General features: G+C 36.2%; 2 protein-coding genes across 2 annotated transcripts; both read left to right on the top strand.

Moving 5' to 3' along the window:
- Nucleotides 1-838: 838 nt before the first annotated feature.
- LOC140321745 (keratin, type II cytoskeletal 75-like) lies at nt 839-5,789 on the top strand. The gene is made up of 9 exons (XM_072398535.1): nt 839-1,351; nt 1,772-1,986; nt 2,694-2,754; nt 2,850-2,945; nt 3,598-3,762; nt 4,674-4,799; nt 4,935-5,155; nt 5,423-5,457; nt 5,539-5,789. The coding sequence occupies exons 1-9, from the start codon at nt 839-841 to the stop codon at nt 5,787-5,789; spliced, it is 1,683 nt and encodes a 560-aa protein (XP_072254636.1).
- Nucleotides 5,790-11,593: 5,804 nt separating this feature from the next.
- LOC140321744 (keratin, type II cytoskeletal 6A-like) lies at nt 11,594-16,793 on the top strand. Its single transcript, XM_072398534.1, has 9 exons — nt 11,594-12,100; nt 12,535-12,749; nt 13,459-13,519; nt 13,620-13,715; nt 14,278-14,442; nt 15,321-15,446; nt 15,934-16,154; nt 16,420-16,454; nt 16,537-16,793. Exons 1-9 carry the CDS (start codon nt 11,594-11,596, stop codon nt 16,791-16,793), a joined length of 1,683 nt encoding a protein of 560 aa, XP_072254635.1.
- Nucleotides 16,794-20,490: the final 3,697 nt, after the last annotated feature.

Raw genomic sequence — 20,490 nt, 5'->3', positions numbered from 1 at the left:
AACTGGTGCTGTGACATTTGCTCAATTCTCAGCTGGTACTAAGGGGCCCAGATTGTGCCAAGACAATACTTGGCACAATCACACTCTACACACTACTACTCCACACTACTACACCACCAGCCTAAACCTCTGATACAAAGCAGGATGGAAAGCAGGATGGTAAAAAGGGCAATAACTCTCCTGATGTACCCAAATTTGTTTAGCAAGTTCAAAGGTACATTTCAAGTGAATAAAAAACATTCATGGAAAAGAAAACACTGCAAGTAAGAATTCAAAATGATTTCTCTGTGCTTTTACCTGCAATTTTTAAATTGGTGACAGGGTCTCTTGGAAGATATGGAACACATTTACATATTATTTTACCTGCTATGTAACATTTTTATTGATTTAAATATAAAAAAACATGAGAAGCAATTGTTTTTTTGTAAAATAAATACTGCTCACATTATATTTTACCATTTTTGCGGGAATCTCTTTTTTTTAGATGCAACCTAAAATAATCAAATCTGACTTACATTACTAATATTTTACGATATACTATTTATTACTATACTTTATGTATGTGCCTTTGTGATCGGCAAAATGGTCAATACCTTCATTAACAGCAGATTTATTTCCACTTAATGTACAAGGTGTGAGATAATCAGATGAGATCAGTGTTTAGATTGCTATGAGGCATGCCAAGCCCATTATTGAGGAATAATGATGCACACTAAACCCTGTGACCAAACCCACATTTGGAGACAAATAAAAAGGGGAATATTTTCCAGAGCCTCCACTGAGCCATTTACTCTTTCTTTTGAGTTCATCTTCAGCAGCAAAAAACTATCAAAGAAACATGTCTGCATCTCGCCAAACTACATACTCCGTTGGAGGAACAAGGAAAGGCACCAGCAGTGCTTCTGTTGTTCCAAATGGAGCAAACCGAAACAGCTTTAGCTCCGTCTCCGTCGTTCGTTCCAGCAGTGGAGGTGTTGGTGCTAGCCGTGCTGGCTCAGGTGGCTTTGGTAGCAGAAGTCTTTATTGTTTGGGAGGAAACAAAAGAATTTCCATTCCTACAGGCATACAGTCCAATACTGGAAGTGCTTCTGGGTACGGAGCTGGGTATGGAGCTGGTGCTGGAGCTGGAGCAAGCTTTGGTATAGGTTCTGGGTTTGGCGTTGGTCAAGAATTTGGTGGTAGTTCTGGATTTCCTGTATGCCCACCAGGGGGAATTCAGCAAGTTACCATTAACCAAAGCCTATTAGCACCTCTCAATTTGGAAATTGACCCACAAATTCAAAAAGTACGCACAGAAGAAAGGGAACAAATCAAGACTTTGAACAACAAGTTTGCATCCTTCATTGATAAGGTAAGTGTAATTAAAAAAAAAAAAAAAGGTTTCCAATGCAACTTACAATCTATTGGACTTTAGACTGGATGATGGAGGTTGGCCTACCTCTCACTAAGTTTTATTTTCCAAAATAAAGCTCTGTAATGCTAAGTATAAAATTGTAGCCAGCTGTTAATAAATGTAGCGCTGAATTATGGAGGTTATGGTCTTGTAAGAAAATCAGTATATTCCAACATTTTATTTTTTGTTCTTCAAACATTGTAAACAGACATAACACAGTCTATTGGGTAACTGTTTTAGGTGATGAGCCATCTAAATTTCCTTCCATGAAAGTCCCATAGAATTTTTACTGACAATATATATTGCTTTTATACCGTAATTTATTCTTTATTATACTTGTACACAGTTGAAAATATATTCCTTTATTTTATCTCTCAGGTAAGATTCTTGGAACAACAGAACAAAGTTCTTGAAACAAAATGGAAGCTTTTGCAAGAGCAAGGAGTCAAGACTGTGAAGAATAACATTGAGCCTCTCTTTGAAGCCTATATCTCCTCACTGCGGAGACAGCTGGACAGCTTATTAAATGATAAGACACGTTTGGATGGAGAATTGAAACAAATGCAAGACGCTGTAGAAGAATATAAAGCCAAGTAAGTCAATGCAGTATGATAGTATTACACTTTTATCAGGGCTGGCTTAATAGGCCAGGATTCTCTAAGCACATTCTTACCTACACCTGTAATCTTAAGGTCCGTATGAGAAAAATGCAGAATACAAAAATGCAGTGTCTCTTACTTTACAGCACCCAATCTAATAAATTAAACATTCTATTTATTATACCCAGAACTATATATAAGGCAATTGCGTATGATAGGCAGAAATAAACTCCCTTAAAATGAATAAGATTTTTTTGCCACTATTTGAAATCATGTATAAGACAAAAGAACTCGATTGTACCTGACACAGTCAAGGTTTAACAAAGAGAGAGACAATTAACCTACTTGTATGTTTTTAGATGTGAGAGGAAACCAACACAAACATCTTGAGAAAATATAAGCTCCATGCAGATAGTAATTTGGTCAGAGATTGAAATTGAAGTTTAGTACAGCAAAAAGAGAGTACTAGCCACATAACCACCATGATGCCATTAGCAATTACAGCCCAGAAAAATGGCTTATACTAAAGGTGTGGGCAGATCATAGAGATGTTCAGGTTTTGGGGATACAAGAATGATATTTCTTAAGCGTAAAGCAAGCAACTGTAAAATTGGATGTAGTCAAGCCGTTTTAGCTTGACATTTATTGGGCAGTGGACTTGGCTTATTAGTAGTATAATTAAAGTATTTTATTTTTACCAGGTATGAAGATGAAATTAACAAGCGCACTACTGCTGAAAATGACTTTGTGGTACTTAAAAAGGTAAATATAAAAAGATTGGTAATCAACCGGTTATGTATTTAGTGATTACCCGTGTCTTGAATATGGAATCATGTATTACTCAATGCTTTTCATAGGATGTGGATGCTGCCTACATGATCAAAGTGGATCTGGAATCCAAGGAGTCAGCTTTGACAGATGAGATCAACTTCCTTAGGGCCCTATATGATGCGGTAATTATCTTTTACTCTTGACATAAAAGTATATAATACAATTCCAGACACACTCTACATTTCATGATGATGCACATTTATTGCCATTGTTTCTAACATGACAGCTTTTGTGTTTCCCACACAATACTCATAGTTTTCATTGTAGAAGTTGTGGAACTGATCCCCAACTATTAAAGAATTACATATCCTAGCAGGCATTAATAGATCCACATATTACATATAATTTTGTATATGAGCTATTTGTGAGGATGTTGGCAACTTTTTAAAATTTAAAAACCCAATTCTCCATTATACATATTTAATATTCCATATCAGCACACAGAAGCATCTGAGGACGATGCCATACACAGTTTACATTTGAGTGAAAGAAAGGGTATCAAAGATGAAATTGACTCCAGCCACCATCAAAAATTAGCTCCTCTGGTCATAGTGTAAAAACAAATTAAAATGTCTCCAATATAAAAAAGAAGGATTGGCAAAATGTATTAAGATAAAAATGTATTGATATGATACTGTACATCCTTTTTCATCTTCTTCTGTTTTGGTGATTTCTGATCCTGAAAGTTATGGTGCTAAGGTAGCATTTTAAATGTCATAAACCATAGTCCTGGGACATCCTAAAATGTTAATAATGTTTTTTTCATTATTTTAGGAACTTGCCCAGATGCACGGTCAGATCTCAGATACCTCAGTGGTCCTTTCCATGGACAATAACAGAAACCTAGACCTGCAGAGTATCATTAATGAAGTGAAAGCTCAGTATGAGGAGATTGCCAAGAAAAGCAGGGAAGATGCTGAGGCCTGGTATCAAACCAAAGTGAGTCCTTTGTACAAATAACATATTTACATTACTTAAATTGTGTTTGAACTAAACATCTAGAGACTGAGATTGAACTAAACATCTAGATTTAGTCTGGATTACATACATGTAGACCGAAACTGGTGGCAAAAATGCTGAAGGAGATCATTAGCAATGATGAGATGCAACAAAGAAATAGAAAAGGTGAAGTCTGTATATACCATTGACAGTAACTTCACTCTTTTTTGTTTAAAAGAAATAGTATACATTACTATAAACATACATTTTTCCACATGTCATAGTTGTACGCATGTAACATCATGGTTCCTTTGCCATTTTTTCTTCTGCCATTAACTGGTCTTCGAATGTTGAAGAGAATGGCATCCCTCTTTGCAGTAGAGAGGCACTCCCTCTCTGCAGTCTCCATTGGATCAGGCTGGCTTGATAATGAAATCCCAGGTGGTATATCCATGATGACATGGACTCACAGGAACTAGGGTATATGACACTGGGTACTGGACCTTGAAGAAGGTTAAATGATGCTGGATATTTGATCTTGAACATTGTAACGTAATGGGGCAGAGTACTGCAGCAAAGACAGCAGTTTTTCTACTTGACTATGAGAGTTTTGACTATTCTTAACTTTCTGTTGGGGCTTTATAAATCTATTTAGAATAGTAGTTAGTGCAGTGTTTCTACATACATGTATAATAATAGAGTACCAATGTGTGTGAATAGGACATTTATATAATAGCCTGTGTTATCTGCACCATCTCAATATGTGGTTGTACTATAAATAGCCTAATATCAGCTTGTAGAGCTATAACCATCTTTTTGCACTTACACATTTCAATGTTCCTATAACTTTAACAGTTGTATTTCCCCAGTAACAAGATTTTTTTTAATTTTCTTTTTTTTTTTGCCTACAGTATGAAGAGCTCCAGTTCTCTGCTGGACAACATGGTGATGATCTTAAAAACACAAAAGCTGAAATTTCTGAGCTTAATCGCTTGATAAACAGACTGCGCTCTGAAATCGATAATGTGAAGAAACAGGTATTAAAAATGTGAAAACTTTTATGTTTCATAAAACTGTCAAATGTAAAAAAACTAATTGTATAATAAATATTTATTATTTTCAACTGTTGCCATAAAATCGGACCGTCTAATGCTTTCTTTTTATACATTCAGTGTGCCAAGCTGCAGACGGCAATTGCTGATGCTGAACAGCGTGGTGAGCTTGCAATAAAAGATGCCAAGCAAAAGCTTGCAGAACTTGAAGATGCCCTACAGAAAGCCAAGCAGGACATGGCTCGCCAATTGAAAGACTATCAGGAACTGATGAATGTCAAACTGGCTCTAGATATTGAAATTGCTACCTACAGGAAACTATTGGAAGGAGAGGAGAGCAGGTGATGAACACAAGTGATATTATTATAAATTATGCACTGGGTTTACATTGATTGGGAAGTTATTTATTTCATTAGTCTTTCTGGGTTTACTAGCCTGTGTTCATTATAAAAGCAGTTTGGTTAAAGAAGTGTACCTATGCCTTTTAAGTTTGTAAAACAAAAATTTATGTTGTGGTTTAGTAAGTGAAACCTTTGAACCAAACAAATATTGATATATCATAACTTTATTTTGGTGTCATATTTATATTTGTGTATCCTTTTTTACAGGTTGGCTGGAGAAGGTGTTGGCCAAGTAAACATATGTAAGTTGTACTTTTATGTGTACTAATATTTATTGGAAAAAATATATAGAAATATATTCACATGATTGTTTCTTCTAACAGCTATAGTAGGATCAGGATATAGTTCCGGAAGTGGAGCAGGCTATGGATTTGGAGTTGGAGGTGGTTTCGGTTTTGGAAGCGGAAGCGGAGTTAGCGGTGGAAATGGAGTCTGTGTTAGCGGTGGACAGGCCTTTGGCGATGGAAGCTTTGGTATAAACAACATGAGACCAACTGGCTTTGTGTCTGGTGGTGGCAGCAACTCAAGTGTGAAGATTGTATCAAAAACCACATCAGCGTCCCGAAGATACTGAAAGTAACCAAAACTTGGCCATGTAAATTAAATAATTGTTAAGGCAATACAATGCTGAGGTAAATTATCATGGTCTGCAATTACTTTAGTGGGTTTATTTAATAACAGAGATAAAAGCAGTTGTATTTAGTTACTCATCATTGCCACTGAAAATAAATCATTTTTTACTTTAGTATGTAAGAAATAATGAAAAAGTAAATAAAGTCAGCACCAACCATGCAACTACTATGGTGCCTAGCATTGGTATAGCATTTATCAATTATTTTTGAAAAAATTACATATATGGATAATTTTTTTAGAAGGGGTCTAGTTACACTCCTACTAAAAAGGAAAAAAATGTTATGCTCCATATACTTTTGCACTTTGAACTGTTATTAAATAAAATCCTATAATTTTCCCAAAGCTAAAGCAATTTAGTGCACATAATGATATGGAAGATAAAACAAGTGTACTCTATACTATTGTTTTCCAAAGTATTTATTATTTCTTTCAAAATCTTGGAGGGGTGGCCTTTGGTGCTTGTACCAAAATACTGAACTTTCTGAAACTCATTAATAAATCATTCTAAAAAAACTGCCTTGTACTCAGATTAATCTCCAGCAAACAAAATACACAGAACATATTCTGTATATATGGGAGTTGATTTACCTGCAAAATTTAGATGTTTGTTGAACCACTGCTGATCATAGCTCTGCCTTGTTGTTTTGTCTAGCAGAAGAGGGGCTAATAGTGTTTCTGTAGAATTTCAGTTTCACTAACAAGTATCTTCCACACCTAACCCTGTAACTGGGCAAGATAAGGAGAAGTGGAACACTGATGATCCTATGTAATTCTACTCTTTTCTTTTGGCTCCTTTCTTTTGCTCCTTTTTTCAACTTTGCTGTACAGAAGAGAGCAAACGACTGATACCAAGTCAAACTCAATTACTTATTCTACCATTATTGAAAAAAGTACATATAATAATGTATAAATCAATACAGAGCTGCATGAATTTGTGCCTTTTTTATCTGCCTAAAGTTCACCCTTAACACATGTTGTTGCCCCCAGAAACCATTAGGATTTCACCTATTTTTTTCTAATACAGTTTATTATTAATAGTAATAATAATATTAATAATAATAATAATAAAATGATAAAATGTTATACAGTGCGATCATCTCCTGTGGGGGATACAGATAAATTGTATGTGGAGATGGAAAAAGAAATATAAAAACAGCTGTTTTGCACACAATTTAGAATATACGGGAAGTGCCCAAATGAGTGGATTATCACATGTATGCTTCATAGAGGTGGGGTTGACATGTAGATGTAGGTGGGGTAAAGAGGAGCATCATTACAGTATCGAGAGTTGGGTGAGACATGAATCAGAATTAAGAATAGATTGGAATGGAGCCAGGTGGTTTAGGGATGAACCACAGAAAAGGGTATTTCAGTAATCTAGTTAATAGTACTAGATAATAGGTGCATGCACAAAAGTTTAGTTGTATCATGAACAGGAGAAAATGCAAAAGATGTTTTTAGGTTGAATGACAGGAAGCTGTTAGTGTATCAATGTGGGATTTAAATAAGTGTGACAAGTCAAGTGTTATGACTAAGCAACATGCCTGAGAGGCACGGGTTATAGGTACATTATCAGTATGTATTGTTAAGTCAGACAGGAGAAATAAAGCAAAGGGTAGGATAACAACAGTTTTGTTTTTGTCCACATTAATTTAAGCTGGCAAGAGGTCGAGAAGTTAGTTTAAGCAGACCTGGAGATATAGGTTTGGGTGTCCTCAATCTTTAGTCAATACTGGTAGCCAAATATGTTGATAAGCTGGCCAAAACTAAAAGTACGGATGGAAAATAGAAGGGGTTTAAAGAACAGAACCTTGTGATACAAAAGCAATAATGGGGCATGGAAAGATGGGGGTGTTGGAGTGTGCAATGTTAAACCAGTGAAGTATAGGGAAAGCTAAGAGAGAACAATACGTTGAAAGCCTGGAGTAAAATGAATATAGATTTGTTACATTTAGATTTGGCAGGTAATACGCTGTTGATCACTTTGGAAAGTGCTGTCCCAGTGGAGTGATTTGAGAAGAAAACAGATTGAAGGTGATGAAACAGGAAATAAACAGTGAGGTTGCACACAAAGTCAGCAAGACATATGACATAGGAGACCTGTGGATAAGAAAAAGATGAAGAGCATTGTTAGGACATATATGAGGTAAGAGGAAAGTTGAGGAATGAGGTATGAAGTAAGATTATATAAGACTGAGGGGCAGGTAGGTGGACAGGAGCTACAAATGAGAAGGACAAATTTTCATTATTTTACCAAAGTAGGAATGAGATGAGATTGGGGCTCATTGAACGCTTAGTAGTCTGCAAATAAATATTTTTTTCTGATGTTGTCAATTTTATTCTTTAAAAAGCGTTCTCAGCTGAAATTCACAAAGTCGATGGCAGAGGTGGGGGAACAAGAAGATATCTAAAGTAAGTAGAGGGGCAGCAGGGTGGCTCAGAGGTTAGTGCTCTGGCCCTTGCAGCACTAGGTTCAAATCTCTGCCATGACACTATCTGCATGGAGTTTGCAGGTTCTCCCTGTGTTTGCATGGGTTTCCTCCGGGTACTCCAGCTTCCTCCCACATTCAGTAAGAGTAATTAGCTTCCCCCCCAAAAAAAAAATCAACCTAGATTGTGAGCCCATTTGAGGGACAGCTAGGGACATGACTATGGACTTTGTACAGCACTACATAACATGATGGTGCTATATAAATACTGTGTAATAAATAAAGTAGAGGTAGGGTAGTGACATGACTATGGACTTTGTACAGCACTGCATAATATGATGGCACTATATAAATACTGTATAACAATAATAATATTAGGGTAGATGAGGATGGTATGGTGGAGATGAGATTGGAAGTGTTAATGCATATCACTTTCTTGTCATTGACATTCCACCATACTGGAGCAACCTGGAGCTTATAAAGCTTAATCTGTGTGGTGACAATAGAGGATGGAAATCAGAGTCAGAGAATTGAGGACAGAAGAGAGCAAGTGAACACCAATTACAAGGTTTGGCTGCTACACCGGGATTCCGGCTCCTCTATAATGAGACATATTTTAAGATTCAGCATGACCATTCTTACTGCTTGTGTTCAACTTTAAAGAGACCCTATTACCAAACTTTTCATTTTAAAATCTTGCCAAAGACAATTAGATCTGAATTTAGCATATTTTAGCAATTAAAGAGCCACTTTGTAAAAGCCTTTTTTAAAAGCCAAATTTAGATGTATCACTTACAGTAGCTTTAAAAAGTATTCAGACCCCCTTTAGTTTTTTCAATTCAATTCCTGATGCTGCAATATTTTTTTCTCATTAATATACAGTCAGTACCTCATACAACAAAGTAGAAACAGAATTTTAGACAATTTTGCAAATGTATTAAAAAGAAAAAAATGGTAATTGTCTTCATAAAAGTTCACATGGAGAGCCCTGGGGGCAGCAGTGTCCCAAATTTGATCCCACTGAGAACTTTTAAAAAAAGACAGACTGATTTCTGCCTCCACGTGGGTTATATATGATGTAGGGGAATGTGCACATGAGAGGAGGAGGAAATGATTAAACAATGAAAGTATACCCTTGCCTAAAGGATCGTTAGCACAAACACTGTCAAGGGGTGTGTTAATCAGAGGATTATCGGTATATTTAAGCATAGATTGAACAGAGTGCTTCAACTGGATGTAGAAAGAATTGAGGAAGGAATATCATAAGCGGAGTGAATGATTAAATCCCAGAGTATAGTTAAGGGAGGTGTGTAAAGGAGTGTATCTATTGCCATAGGAGCCAAGAAGTGAGGTTCTAAACTAACCCACAGAGGTATGTTTGAAGTTGCATGGACAGGGGCCATTTGAACTGCCCTGTAATAGTGTAAATTATTAGGGACTGTCAAGCTACCTTTCAATTTGGGAAGAAAAAGGATCATACAAACAACATGAAGTGGCACCACAACTGAAAAAACTCAAAATAGTTACAAAATTCTGGGAAGGGCAGACATTTTTAAGGATGCAATCCTACCAAACCATAGGATATTTTGTCCAAGTTTCCAAAGATAATTTCATACTACTCAAAGAAAGACCAATAAGTAAGGGGATTGGGGCTCCCTTTGGCCAATAGAAAAAAAAGACTTCATGGCAGACAGGAAAGTAAAGAGAAAGAAACCCTTCATGTTGTACATTTGCCTTTTGGTCAGTATTTAAAGATTGGGCAGCACAGTGGCTCAGAGGTTAGCATTCTGGACTTTGCATCGCTGGGTCCCAGGTTCAAACCTCGACCAAGAAATTATCTGCATGGAGATTGCAGGTTCTCTCTGTGTTTGTGTGGGTTTCCTCCCACAATCCAAAAACATGCAGTTAGGTTAATTGGCTTCCCCCTAAGACTATAATAAAGACATATGACTATAGTAGTGACATTAGATTGTGAGCCCCTTTGAGGGACAGTTAGTGGCATATATGTCACCCAGGAAAGGAAAACCCAGGTCTGAAGGAGGGCAAAGAAGTAAGGGCAGGAAACCATATCAAACTTTTTTGAATATCTAATGAAAGTACCATAGCTGGAAAATGCCAGAAACTTGCAAACTGACTTAAATGAAGTAGGCATCCAATACCGTCACCTGCCTTACACAGTGGAAAGAATTCTTCCTGTTCCCAACTGATCAACAATGAATTGTTTTTTGAGTTACAGCTGTCTTTCTATCAATCTGGTCATTCTCTTTTGACCTCTCCTCTAGCATTAAAAATACATTTTAGTCAAGAGAACTGCCGTTACCCAGATATTTTCCCATTTTCGGTAATCCTAGAGACAATTGTGCAATAAAACCCCAGCAGTTTCTAAAATACTCAGTCTAGTCCACTTGGCATAAAAGATTATGCCACATTCAAACTAAACTAAGTCATCTGTCTTCCTATTCTAATGCTCAATTTAAACTTCAGAAGGTCATTATGACAATGCCTAAATGTTTTTAGTTGCTGCCATGTGATTGGTTGATTATACATTTGCGCTAACAAGCAGTTGAATAGGTGTACCAAATAAAGTGGTCATTGAGATTATATAGTATATTATTCACTTTTACCTTCCCTCTGGCAGGTGCAAAAAATGCCATGAAGGGTGGTGAAGGGAAGTACAGAGGAGATGGCTCAGCTCAGAAATTGATTTGGCAATTTCTTAAGAGGAAAGGGCTATAATATGGAAGGTGAAAGGTACCAGTACTACCTTTAGTGTAGCAAATTTTTTAACAAGTTCCAACATTTTTCTGAGTTTTTACCTGCAATTGTTTACATTGGTGGCAGGGTCTCTTAAAAATGTAAAGCACATTCATAACTTAGTTGCCCTGCTATGTAACATTTTGATTGATATAAAAAAAAAAAAACAATCACAAGATAAGCAATTGTTTATTTGTAAAGTAAATACTCACATTGCATTAAAATCTTGGTGGGAATCCCTTTTTAGATGCAACGTGAAATGATTAAATCTGACTAAATGTATTCCATTGTGTAGCTTTGAATTCAGCAAAATAGTCAAAACCTTCATTAGCAAGCAGATTTCTTTACACTTAATGTACAAGGCGTGCAATAATCAGATGAGATCAGTGTTTCTTTGCTAAGAGGCATGCCAAGCCCACTATTGAGGAATAATGATGCACACTAAACCCTGTGACCAAACCCACATTTGGAGACAAATAAAAAGGGGAATATTTTCCAGAGCTTTCACTGAGCCATTTACTCTTTTGAGTTATTCTTCAGCATCAAAAAACTAACAAGAAACATGTCTGCATCACGCCAAACTACATACTCTGTTGGAGGAACAAGGAAAGGCACCAGCAGTGCTTCTGTTGTTGCAAATGGAGCAAACCGAAACAGCTTTAGCTCGGTCTCTGTTGTTCGTTCCAGTAGTGGAGGTGTTGGTGCTAGCCGTGCTGGCTCAGGTGGCTTTGGTAGCAGAAGTCTTTATTGTTTGGGAGGAAACAAAAGAATTTCCATTCCTACAGGCATACAGTCCAATACTGGAAGTGCTTCTGGATTTGGAGCTGGGTATGGAGCTGGAGCTGGAGCAAGCTTTGGCGTAGGTTCTGGGTTTGGCTTTGGTCAAGAATTTGGTGGTAGTTCTGGATTTCCTGTATGCCCACCAGGGGGAATTCAGCAAGTTACCATTAACCAAAGCCTATTAGCACCCCTCAATTTGGAAATTGACCCACAAATTCAAAAAGTACGCACAGAAGAAAGGGAACAAATTAAGACTTTGAACAACAAGTTTGCATCCTTCATTGATAAGGTGAGTGCATTTCAAAAGACAAAAATCAATGTAACCTACGATTTCTTATCTTAGGACATCACATTAGAGGGTGGAGAAGGACCTATCTCCCAATAACTTGTATATGTTTTAATATCAAGAGTTGTAATTCTAAATATCAATTGTAGCCAGTTTCTAAAAAGCTAAATAAAAGTACCATAGATTTATGGAGGTAATGGTTTTGTAAGAGAATCAGTATATATCAACATTTTACCTTTTGTTGCTCAAGCACTGTAAACAGACAAAGTGCAGTGTATTGGGGAACTGTTTTAGGTGATGGGCCCTCTAAATTACTTCTTTGAAATTCCTATGAAAAACAAATTTTAGATATTAGGTATTAGATATCCACTATATACCATATTAATTTCTTCATTAAACGTGTAGAGTTGAACATATATATTTTTTTTACCCCTCAGGTCAGATTCTTGGAACAACAGAACAAAGTTCTTGAAACAAAATGGAAGCTTTTGCAAGAGCAAGGAGTCAAGACCGTGAAGAATAACATTGAGCCTCTCTTTGAAGCCTATATCTCCTCACTGCGGAGACAGCTGGACAGCTTAGTAAATGATAGGACACGTTTGGATGGAGAATTAAAACAAATGCAAGACGCTGTAGAAGAATATAAAGCCAAGTAAGTCCATTCAGTATAATATTATTATACTTTTATCAGGGCTGGCTTAATAGGCCAGGATTCTCTAAACACACAGCTGAATACCTATAATCCTAAGGTCTGTATGTTAAAAGTACAGGCTTTTTTCAGCATTGAATGCAGTTGCTCTTGTTTTACAGTACCCGATCAAATGTATTAAACATACTACCTAATATATCTAAAAACATATAAGGCAATAGTGTATGATAGGCAGAAATAAATTCCCTTAAACTGAATTTTGAAGATTTATCTATGAATTTGTTGACATCCTTTGCAGCATTTTATGGTGTGTAATAAAGAAATCATATATAAGTAAAAAAACTCACAATGTGTTGCACCTAACTCAGTCTAGGTCCAACTAGGGGAGATTAACCTACCTGTATGTTTTTAGATGCAAGAGAGTTACTTCTTAGCTATGGATAAAACTTGGATTCCAGTTCGGCAAAGAAAGAGTACTAGCCATTTAACCACCATGCCATTAGCAAAAAATGCCAAGAAAAATTGCTGGTATTGAAGGTGTGGGCAGATCATAGAGATGTTTAGGTTTTGGTGATACAAGAATGATATTTCTTAAGTATAAAGCAAGCAATTCTCTAAAATTGGATGTAGTCAAGTCATTTTAGTTTGACATTTATTGGACAGTTGACTTAGCTTATTATTACTGTAAATAAAGTAATTTATTTTTTACCAGGTATGAAGATGAAATTAACAAGCGGACTGCAGCTGAGAATGAATTTGTGTTACTCAAAAAGGTAGATATGAAAAGATTTGGTAATCAGCCAGCTATGTACTTCTTTTGTGATTACCTGTGTCTTGAATATGGAATCATGTATTACTCAATGCTTTCCATAGGATGTGGATGCTGCCTACATGACTAAAGTGGACCTGGAATCCAAGGAGGCTGCTTTGACAGATGAGATCAACTTCCTCAGGGCCCTATATGATGCGGTAATTACCTGTTCCTCCTGTCATAGAAGTATATAATACAATTTCAACACACTCTACACATAAAGTCAGCGCCCATTTATTATTTATTAGTTCTGAAAGAAGTTTAAATCACAAAGGTAGACAGCAACTGATCCCCAACTAGAGAACAACATATCCTAGCAGGCATCTATAGATCCACATATTGCATACTTCTGAATGGTTTGCAGCCTGAATATAGCACTCTGAGGATGATGAGGATCTGAGGATGATGTCATACATGGTTTTCATTGGAGTGAAAGTTAAAGGCATCTGGGTATAAATGATGGAATTGAATAAAGTTACCATCAGAAATGAGCTGTTCTGTTCAAAGTGTAAAAACAAATTGAAATGTCTCCAATATAAGAATGAATGATTGGCAAAATGTATTAAGATAAATATTTGTAAGAATGATGCTATACATTTTTCCTTTACCTCTGACTGGTGATTTCTGATCCTGATAATTATGGTGCTAATGTCATAAAACCATAGTCATAGGACATCCTAAAATGTTATTATTGTTTCTGTGTTTTTGTCATTACTTTAGGAACTTGCCCAGATGCAGGGTCAGATCTCTGATACCTCAGTGGTCCTTTCCATGGACAATAACAGAAGCCTAGACCTGCAGAGTATCATTAATGAAGTCAAAGCTCAGTATGAAGAGATTGCCAAGAAAAGCAGGGAAGATGCTGAGGCCTGGTATCAAATCAAAGTGAGTCCTTTGTACAAATAACATATTTACATTACCTAAATTGTGTTTATCTTGAACTAAACATCTAGATTTAGTCTGGATTACATGCATATAGACAGAAACTGGTGGCAAAAATGCTGAAGGAGATCATTAACAACGAGGTGAAACAGAGGAATAGAAAGGGTGAAGACAGTATACCAGTTTCACAGTAACTTTAGTCATTTTCTTTAAAAACAAATACTATACATTACTATATATATTTACCTTATCCACGTGTCCAAGTTATGGACATGTAACATCATGGCTCCTTTTTCCCTTTGGAACTGTCCCCCAATAAATCAGGCTAGCTAGAAAATGAAATTCCAGATGGTATATCCATGATGACATGGACATACAGGAAGTAGGGTTAAAGAGACTGGGTACTGGACCTTGAAGAAGGTAAATGTTGCCGGGTACTGGACCTTGAAGGGGGCATTCTGTGGGGTCAAGGCTGTAGTGGGGAAGAGTATTGCAGTAAGGGCTGCAGTTTTTCTACTTGACAATGGAAGTTTCAATTTTAAAAGCAAACTGGTGTTCTGCTTTAAGGTATGACTGATGGTGTGAGATTGCACTTACTCTTTCTGTTAGGACTTTTAAAATCTTTTTAAAACAGTAGTTACTTTAGTGTTTCTACATACATGTATAATAATAGAGTACCAATGTCTTCTGTGAATTAAACATTTAAGAATAGTCTGTGTTAGCTCCGACCATCCCAATTTGCGACTGTACTATATTAGGTATAAGATCAGCTTTTGGAGCCATAGCCATCTTTTTGCACTTACTTCAATTTTCCTATAGCTTTACTAGTTGTATTTTCCCAGTAACAAGATATTTATTTATATTTTTTCTTATGCCTACAGTACGAGGAGCTCCAGATGTCTGCTGGACAACATGGTGATGATCTTAAAAACACAAAAACTGAAATTGCTGAGCTTAATCGCCTGATAAACAGACTGCGCTCTGAAATTGATAATGTGAAGAAACAGGTATTCTAAATGTTAATACTTTAAAGATCTGTATGTTTCATAAAACTCTCATAAAACTCATAAAAGATGTAAAAACATTAATTGTGGAAAGACTACCTAATATGTGGTCACTGGGTTTATGAAAGCTATCTATATAGAGATATGTATATTGTGTAGTGGCCTGCCTAGCTTACACTGGGGAAGGGGGGTAGCAGATTATTTATTTTCAGGAATAATCATGAAGTAGTAGTAATCATTCAAGAATAATCATGAAGTTAAACAAGTTATTTCTAATACTTTCAAGCCTACATTACATAAGATCAAAGGGGAGTAAAGTGGTAGCCAACGACCACCTGCAAATTTCATTGATCATGAAAATCTTGAACAATCTTGCTGTTTATTAAATTGCAGCCATAGCTAAATTTGACTTTATTTTTCATACAGATTTTGGTGTTCTTTTGCTTTTCATAAAAATAGACCCTCTAACGCTTTATTTTTATACACTCAGTGTACCAAACTCCAGACTGCAATTGCTGATGCTGAACAGCGTGGTGAGCTTGCAATAAAAGATGCCAAGGAAAAGCTTACAGGACTAGAAGATGCTCTACAGAAGGCCAAGCAGGATATGGCTCGCCAATTGAAAGACTATCAGGAACTGATGAATGTCAAACTGGCTCTGGATATTGAAATTGCTACCTACAGGAAACTATTGGAAGGAGAGGAGAGCAGGTAATGAACACAAGTGATTTTATTATTATTAAGCACTAAATTTACAATAATTGGTAATAGTTATTAATTCAGGAGTCTTGCTGGGTTTACCAGTCTGTGTTCATTATACAAAGGTAAAGAAGTGTGCCTATGCATATTAGCCTTTTAAAGCAAACATTTATTTACTGGTTTAGTAAGTGAGACATTTGAACCAAACAACTTTTGAGTGACAACTAGATACTTTAGTTTGATTCCATATTTATATTTGTGTTTATTTTTTTTACAGGTTGGCTGGAGAAGGTGTTGGCCAAGTCAACATATGTAAGTTATACTTTTATGTGTACGATTATTTATTAGAGAAAGATTTATAGAAATATACTAATGTAATTGTTTCTCCTAACAGCTGTAGTAAGCTCAGGATCGGGATACAGTTCCGGAAGTGGAGCAGGCTATGGATATGGAGTTGGAGGTGGTTTCGGTTTTGGAAGTGGAAGCGGAGTTAATGGTGGAAATGGAGTCTGTGTTAGCGGTGGACAGGCCTTTGGCGATGGAAGCTTTGGTGTAAACAGCATGAGACCAACTGGCTTTGCGTCTGGTGGCGGCAGCAATTCAAGTGTAAAGATTGTATCAAAAACCACAACAGCTTCCCGAAGATACTGAAAGTCACTAAAATTTGAAATGAATGTTAAGGCAATAAAATGCTGAGATATACTATCATGATCTGCAATTACTTTATTGGGTTTATTTAATAACAGAGATAAAAGCAGTTGTATTTAGTAACTCTTCATTGATGCACAGCACAAATCATTTTTTTCCTTATTATGTAATCAATAATATAGAGAAAATAAAATCATGATAAACCAAGTAAGTGCTATGGTGCCCAGCATTTCTACAGTATTCATTAATTATATTTGGATACATTTATTGTATGTATATATTTTGGAAGGGGTCCAGGTCCCCCTGTTGCCATGGTTTGCTATATACCTTTGTACTTTGAACTGTTATTAAATAAATTCCTACCATTTTCCCAAAGTAAAAAGCAATTACGTTAACCAAATCATATGGAAAAATAAAACAATTGTACTCAGAAGGGACGTTTGTTTTCCAAATTATTTATTTTTCCTTCAAAACCTAGGGGGAGGGCCTATTTTCTTTGTGCTTGTTGAACTTTTTTTTATCTTAATGTTAAACTCCAGGCAAACTAATACCCAGACAGAACGCATATACAGTATATGGGAGTTGTTTTATCTGTAAAAGGATTTAGATTTTTGTTCAACCAATGTTGAGAATATCATAGCTCTGTCACATTGTACAGTCCTGTCTGGCAAAAGAAGGGCTAAAAGGAACAAAAGAGGGGATTTTGTTTGTGTAGAATTTCAGTTTCACTAGCAAGTATCTTCCACACCTAACCCTGTAACTCGGCAAGAAAATGAAGAACAGTGATAATCTAATCTGTTACTCTACTCTCTCTAATCAGCAAGCTTTTTGAACTACGGCACATCTGATTGGCTCCTTGCTGCTGCTTCTTCTTCTTCTGTTTTCAACTGCAATACAGTAGAGACTAAGAGACTAATACTAAGTCAAACACCGGTACTTACACTACCTACATTTAAAACACAGAGATCAGAAATTACTTCAGACGTTGCATGTGGGGATATTTCAGGTCAATGTATTTCAATAGCAGTAGTTAATTCCCACCAGAGAATGTCTGATGGACTATTAGATTTTCAGTTTTATAAATAGAACTTGTAATGATGTATAAATGAATACAGAACTGCATGAATTTGTGTCCTTGATATTTGCCTAATTCAAATCTTACCCTAGTACAGTTTATTATTAATATTAACAAAACAATGATAACACTGGTCAACAAACATTTTCTTGCCAAACAGATTAAAGTCATGTTAGGGTATGTTTGATGCACAGAATCCAAATATGGTATTGGTTTTGCTAGATTTGCTCTAGCCCTCCAAGTAGGTAATTCACCATTTTTAAATCAACACATATAGACCATTGGTGTTCATTATAGCAAAGCTTTTGTAAGACCATTTTGACATTTTCATATTCTTCTTTAAGTTTTGTTGAGTGACCAATTGGAATTGATGCATAGCAGTTGCCATTATGCAGGAAAACAGATTTCATACTTCAAGTGGAACTGTCGCCAGTTTTCTGCTCGGTATTCTGGGCTATATATGAGCTAGTAGTCCAGGGATGTTACAATAGTACACAAGGTCTTCATCTTCGGTAAAATATGGTAGGAGTGTCACCTCTCTTGTCCTATAAACCATTATTTTAACTTCCGGTTTCAGAAATTTCTTTTCTTTTAGCCTGGATGCTAAAAGTTCAAATGCTTGTTTTGACAGACTTAGGTCACGTATTAAATCATTTGAGCTCTTGGGAGAACTGCTGGTTTGATGAAACACTTCCAACATATTCACTTTCACTGCTAACTCCTGGATTACACTCCAAACCCTGTATATCCTCCATGTTGGATACAGGAATATTGAGGAGTGTACTGAACACTGGTATGGGAACATCAGCACCATGTGGCACAGGTCGTCTTGCTGATTCCAAATCAGGGTACTCCCACTTGTTTTCTTGTAAGGATTGAAACCCTTTACATTCACAGCAAAAAAATAACATTCATTATGATGATTTTTGGGCTCCATACCATAGGTACACCAAATTTCAAACTTTTCAGTTTTCCATTTTTTCACAGACATAGACACTTTACACAAGTTTTGCATACCATATGGGGAGCCTAATACTTATCTTTGTCCCCCAGTTTAGTACAAAAATATGCAAGATATGCATGTTTCACAAATTCTGTAATGTTTTTTCCTCTGTGCTGAGAATATTCACCACAAATGTAGCAAAATACATTAGGATCATTTAAACAACTTCTTCTTGAATAACTCATATTTCTGTAAAAAAAGAAAATGTATGAATAAAAGGAAGGCAAATTAAAGTTTCATGAAAACAATGCTACATTTATTGTATTAAATGCAAAATATGGGTGTAATTAAAGATTGATAATAATATGCTGTGTTAACATTTGTTGTTGGTAAAATTGTCTATTCCGATTCCTGTATCACAAGAACTAAAGCCATTTCAATGAAACAGATGTCATTTCTGGATTCAGCAGACCTGAAATACACTAAATATCTTGAAAAAGACTTTGCAAGTGAAAAAAACTTTTTTTTGTTGAGCTGTGTAATATACAGTGCCTTCATCTTCTGTGAAACTGTAAAACATACAATACATAGTATACATGCATATATATAAATATATATACATATATAATGAACAATAATGTGGAGGATACAGGTAAATAGTATGTGCAGAGAAATAAGAGAAATAAACACAACTGTGGTGCACACAATGAGGAAGATACAGGAATGGCCCGAATTGCAAAGTATATGGTTGCCAGAGGTGGGGTAGAGATGTATGTATGCACAACAGTCATTAGGGCTCCTTCAAACATACATTCTAAAAGGATAAAGGCGTAAAGAAAAAGAAGTGTAGTCAGTAAGCTATGTACAAAGTTGAGGTGAAAGTTTGTTATCTGGATTGGGTAACCTAACTTTATTCTTACTTGAAAATCTACTTTTTCAGGTTTCATTTAGGAACAGCAAAGGTGGGTATGTGCTAAACATTTGGGGAAGAGAATTCAGGAGAACAGGATAATCATGTAAAAAATCCTAAATACAGGACTAACCAGGAGTTAACAAGAAAGGCAGAAGGTGTCATTAGAGCTAATGGTCACTTAGGATAGCACTTGGTGATAAGTGTGGTGCAGATAGAGTTAGATTGTAGAAAGCTTTGTGAATAAAAGGTAAAATCTTGAATTATATACTTTGTGTAATGTGCAGTCAGAGGCTGACTAAGAAGAACAGCATTAGAGTAAGGAAAGGAGAGTTTGAATACAAAGGATTTTGTTTTTCTTAATATTAGCCTAGGCAGGCAAGATGACAAAAGTTATAGGCAGATCAGCAGCAGCAGAGAAATACATTTGGGTGTCATCAGCCTTTAATCCATACTCCAAGTCAAATGAGTTGATAAGCTTACTAAAACTGGTTTTATGAGAGCATGCTTGTACGTGGAAAGGAAGACAATTGTAGGTAAGAAAAAGATAAAGAGTAAGGGTGGGATAGATATGAGGGAAGAGGAAAGTGGAATGGTTAGGGTGAGATAGTATAAGACCAGGATAGGGGGATAGGTAGGCAGACAGGAGCTCCAGGTGAGAGAGACAGCGTTTCATTGTTTTTAACAGAGTGGGAATGAGATAAGTTTGGGGATCAGTGAACACAGAGTAGTCTGAAAACGAAAGCTTTTTCTGATGTTGTCAATTTTATTT

This window comes from Pyxicephalus adspersus, chromosome 1 (assembly GCF_032062135.1).
Source record: "Pyxicephalus adspersus chromosome 1, UCB_Pads_2.0, whole genome shotgun sequence".
Lineage (NCBI taxonomy): Eukaryota > Metazoa > Chordata > Amphibia > Anura > Pyxicephalidae > Pyxicephalus > Pyxicephalus adspersus.
Note: the sequence above shows the minus strand (reverse complement) of the source record. Positions and strands in the feature narration are given on the sequence as shown.